At 59.8% G+C, this 4,353-nt stretch overlaps 1 protein-coding gene across 1 annotated transcript in view; it reads right to left on the bottom strand.

Moving 5' to 3' along the window:
* TMEM255B (transmembrane protein 255B) overlaps window positions 1-4,353 on the bottom strand; it is a 25,133-nt gene that overhangs the window by 10,413 nt on the left and 10,367 nt on the right. Inside the window, exon 4 of the mRNA XM_006159692.1 lies at window positions 1,019-1,108. Within this exon, the coding sequence (XP_006159754.1) occupies window positions 1,019-1,108 (90 nt within the window). The remainder of the gene's footprint in view (window positions 1-1,018; window positions 1,109-4,353) is intronic.

Here is a 4,353-nt window from a genome sequence, read left to right as displayed (position 1 = left end):
TGTCTGGGGCTGTTCTACCCATCGGCTTGGGCGCCGCCCTCACTGCTGGGGTGACACAGAATGCACGACGCAGCGTGAACTGGGACTTCTCATGGCCTTTCCCAGCATAGACACCCCGAGCTGGCTTCCTTTCTGTCTGCGCTTCACCGTCCAGCCAAGAGAGTCTGCATCGGCTCCCACCCTTGCCTCTGGCTGACAGTGCGGCTTGACTCCCCTGCGGATGCTCAGGAAGGGCTCCCTGTGTGAGAAGCAGGGCCGGATGCAGAGCGACTCCTCTCAGCGTGAGCAGAGATCACGGACGGCACTGCACCCTTCGGGGGATCACCGCCGCAGTTTGTGCCCGGCCAGGGGGTGGCCAGCCAGTCTCAGGGCACAGGAGAGCGCCACACACACGCACACTTGTCACACGTCTGCTCTTACACCCGAACACGCATACATGTGTGTACACGTGTACACAGGCGCACATGTACCTACTCATGTGCGTGCATAGCTGGTCCTACAAGTCTGCTCTCAGGACACAGGAGAGCGCCACACACACACACACACACACACACACACACACACTTGTCACACGTCTGCTCTTACACCCGAACACACATACATGTGTGTACACACATGCACAGGCGCACATGTACCTACTCACATGCACACACAGCTGGTCCTACAAGTCTGCTCTCAGGACACAGGAGAGCGCCACACACACACAAACATGCACACACACTTATCACAAGTCTGCTCTTACACACACCGGGTCACACATACGTGTGTGCACACGTGCACAGGTGCATATATACATATTCACATGCACACACACAGCCGGTCCTGCAAGTCTGCTCTCGGCACAGGAGAGTGTCATGCACATACACACACATGCACACTTGTCACACGCTGCTCTTACGCACACCTGAACACACATGCATGTATACATGTGCACATGTACCTAATCACACGCACACATGTACACACAGGCATTTCTGTACGGGACGCAGCTGTGAACAGGTGAACAGACTGTACTCACGAGGTGCCGAGCTGCAAACACGCCATCCACAACTGCACAGCAGAAGGCCGCCACCACGCCGAAGCTGATGAACACGATGGCAGCCACCAGCTGGAAGCAGAGACAGAGGCGGGTTCCAGGCCCCGCCAGGGAGTCCCAGTCTGCCATCAGGGCCCCATGGGTAGTGGGGCACCTGGGCTGGCCCCTCCAAACCACAGCGAGGTGGCTGCAGGTGCAGCCCTCACAGGGCTCGGGGGCGCAGTGCAGGGAGCATGCCCTCATGCCTGAGAAGACGCCCCGTGCAGTGGGAGTGGGCCTGCCCTTACGTGGCGTTGCCCTCCCACACGTGTGGCTATGCTGCTCGCACTGCCACCCAGCGCACCACTCCTCAGACACTTACATGTGTGGGAGCTGCTCAAAGTGCTAGGAGGTCAATGACGGAACCACAACATCCGCGATCAGCACTCAGCCCACCAGGGCACCTGGTCCGGCCTCACTGCAGACTCTGCAGCAGCTGGGCAGCTGCCGTGCACACACGTTCCAGGTTACAGGAGCGCCCCGAGAGCCCTCGCACACGCTCTGACCCAGCGCCCCTCGGAGGGCACGTTCCAGGTTACAGGAGCGCCGTGGGAGCCCTCACACACGCTCTGACCCAGCGCCCCTCGGAGGGCACATTCCAGGTTACAGGAGCGCCCCGAGAGCCCTCACACATGCTCTGACCCAGCGCCCCTCGGAGGGCACGTTCCAGGTTACAGGAGCGCCGTGAGAGCCCTCGCACACGCTCTGACCCAGCGCCCCTCGGAGGGCACATTCCAGGTTACAGGAGCGCCCCGAGAGCCCTCACACACACTCCGACCCAGCGCCCCTCGGAGGGCACGTTCCAGATTACAGGAGCGCCGCGGGAGCCCTCGCACACGCTCTGACCCAGCGCCCCTCGGAGGGCACGTTCCAGGTTACAGGAGCGCCCCGGGAGCCCTCGCACATGCTCTGACCCAGCGCCCCTCAGAGGGCACGTCTGGTGCTTCACTTCAAACTGTGGGTGCAGAGCGCCCTGGCCGGCCCCGCAATGCTCCTGCCCACTCACAGACGCCGCCTCCTTAGGTCCTCAGTGACACGGGTATGTTTTAAAGTTTTGACAGGCTCATGGACTAAAAATCTCATCATTTCAATGTATATCCCCTGGCTGTGAATGAGGGTGGGAGCCTTTCTTTCTCATATACCCGTCCTAGGGCTACAGCGCGGCTTCCCAGCACGAGCGTGGCGGGTGTCCCCCCCCCCGCCCCTCGCCCCCACCCTGTCTCCAGGGTCTGCAGTCGCCCTCCTGCAGTCACCGCGCCTCACCCTCCAGTTCCTCCCCCTGCCCAGGCTGCTTCCTGCCACCCCCTCAGAAATCCCGAGCCTGCCCGACTGCAACGGCCGTTGGTATGAACAGTCCGGCACTCAGAGGAGCAGGGTGCAGAACCGCGCCCTGAGCGTGACAACCGAGGGCTAGCACACAGGGGCCGGCTTGGCAGGGGCACAGTCCTTTCAATGATCAGTGCTGGGACAACTGGATACCCACATGCGAAAGAATGAGAGGAGCCCTACCTCACACCACACACAAACATTGACTGATGGTGGGTCAACAGCCTTGACCTAAATAGAAGAGTTAAGAAATAAAACTCTTCTAGAAAAACATAGGGATAAATCATTGTGCCCTTAGATTTGTGATTTTGTTATCAAAAGCACAAAAAGCAAAGAAAAGAGATAAACTGAACTTCGTCAAAACTGAAAATATTCCTGCCTCAGAGCACACCATCAAGAAAGTGGAAAGGCCACCACAAAATGGGAGAAAATGTTGCCCGTTTTGTATCCAAGAAGCAACTTCGTATCACAGTGCACAAAGGCTCTGACAACCCTCAACGAAAGGACAAGGAACACAAATGAAAAAGCAAAGGAGTGGGACCAGCAGTTGGCATAATGGCTATGTTGTTGGACTCCCACGTAGTCGACCATGGTTCGAGTCCCAGACCCGGTGACTTAAACTCACGTTGGGTGTGTGTGCGTGTGTGCCCAAGGTCCCAAGAGGAGAATGGAGGAGAAGGGATTGTGGCATGGCCATCCCCCCTGGGGAGTGTTTTCTCACTTTCTGTCTCTCTTTCTGGCGAGTGCACGTACCCTATAGCAAAAAATCTCTCCAAAAAAAAAAAAAAAAAAAAAGCAGAGGAGTGAGCACTTGCAAATGGCCAAGAAACACAAAAAGAAACAACACCTTTGGTTACTGAGGAATTCCAGTCAGGCCACAGTCAGGCCCACCTGGCACTACCGGGACAGCTGGAGAGAAGTAGACAACGAGGCAGGAGCAGGAGGCGTGGAGTGTGAGACAGCCCGCGAGGTGTGTTACCACGGACCCAGCATTCCGCCTCCACGTGTGCCCAAGAGGACGAGATCACATCCACGCAGAAACGGCACACGATCTGCCAGCCCATAGCTGAGACAGGAAACGGCCCCCGCTCGCCACTGGTGGGTAACTGCAATGTGCATCTACACCCAGTGGGGTACTGTTTTAAAGGGAGGAAGTTCCGGCGTGCACACGTCGGTGTGGATGAACCTTAAGGACACAGGCCGAGAGAATTAGCCCGATCCAAGGGACCACACGCCGCACGGTCCCGTCCCTAGGCAAGTCCTGAGCGGGGGCTGGCCGAGGCAGGAAGTGGGCTGGGGGGCCGTGTAGGCTGGGGTGGGAGCCGAGCTGTGGGGCTCTTCCATGTGAGGACGAGGGGGGAGTGCGCGTGGTCATGGCTCCACACAGCCATGGGCTCTGCGCTATGAGTGGGTGACGTGTGTGTGGGCACTGGGCCAGCGCAGGTCCACATGGCAGGAGGGCTGTGTGTGTCCACCTAGCCCACAGTCCCGCCCCGCCTCACACCCAAACCTGCCTCCCCGGGAGCCCACGAGAGCGCCGGGAACTCCTTGCCTGACACCACCGAGGGCACCGGGCGGTCCTGGACGCAGAGGAGGCCGGGCGGAGATGTGGGCTGAGCGCCCAAAGGCGGCCTCTGTCCCAGCACCTATTTCCCAGGCTCTGGGGTGGGTCGGCCAGTGCCACCTGGTCGGCTGTGTGGGCTCCAGAGCCTACCGCCCTGCGCAGTGCAGACACAGCCGCGTCACACTGCCCAGAGCCTCAGCCACCGCCCACCCTGCACGCATGCATGGCCGCACTGCACAGGGCAAATGCGGGGCCACTGGGTCCCGGGCTCCTCGCCGCCCCACCTCCCCACCCTCTCTGTGCTCTCCTCCCCCCCTGCTCCTCTCCCCTCTGCTCCCCTCCCCTCTCCCTGCTAGCCTCCCCTCCCCTTCTGTCCACTCCCTTCCCC

The sequence above is a fragment of the Tupaia chinensis genome, unplaced genomic scaffold (genome assembly GCF_000334495.1).
Source record: "Tupaia chinensis unplaced genomic scaffold, TupChi_1.0 Scaffold000644_1, whole genome shotgun sequence".
Taxonomy (NCBI): domain Eukaryota; kingdom Metazoa; phylum Chordata; class Mammalia; order Scandentia; family Tupaiidae; genus Tupaia; species Tupaia belangeri.
This window is presented reverse-complemented; position numbering and strand designations above follow the sequence as displayed.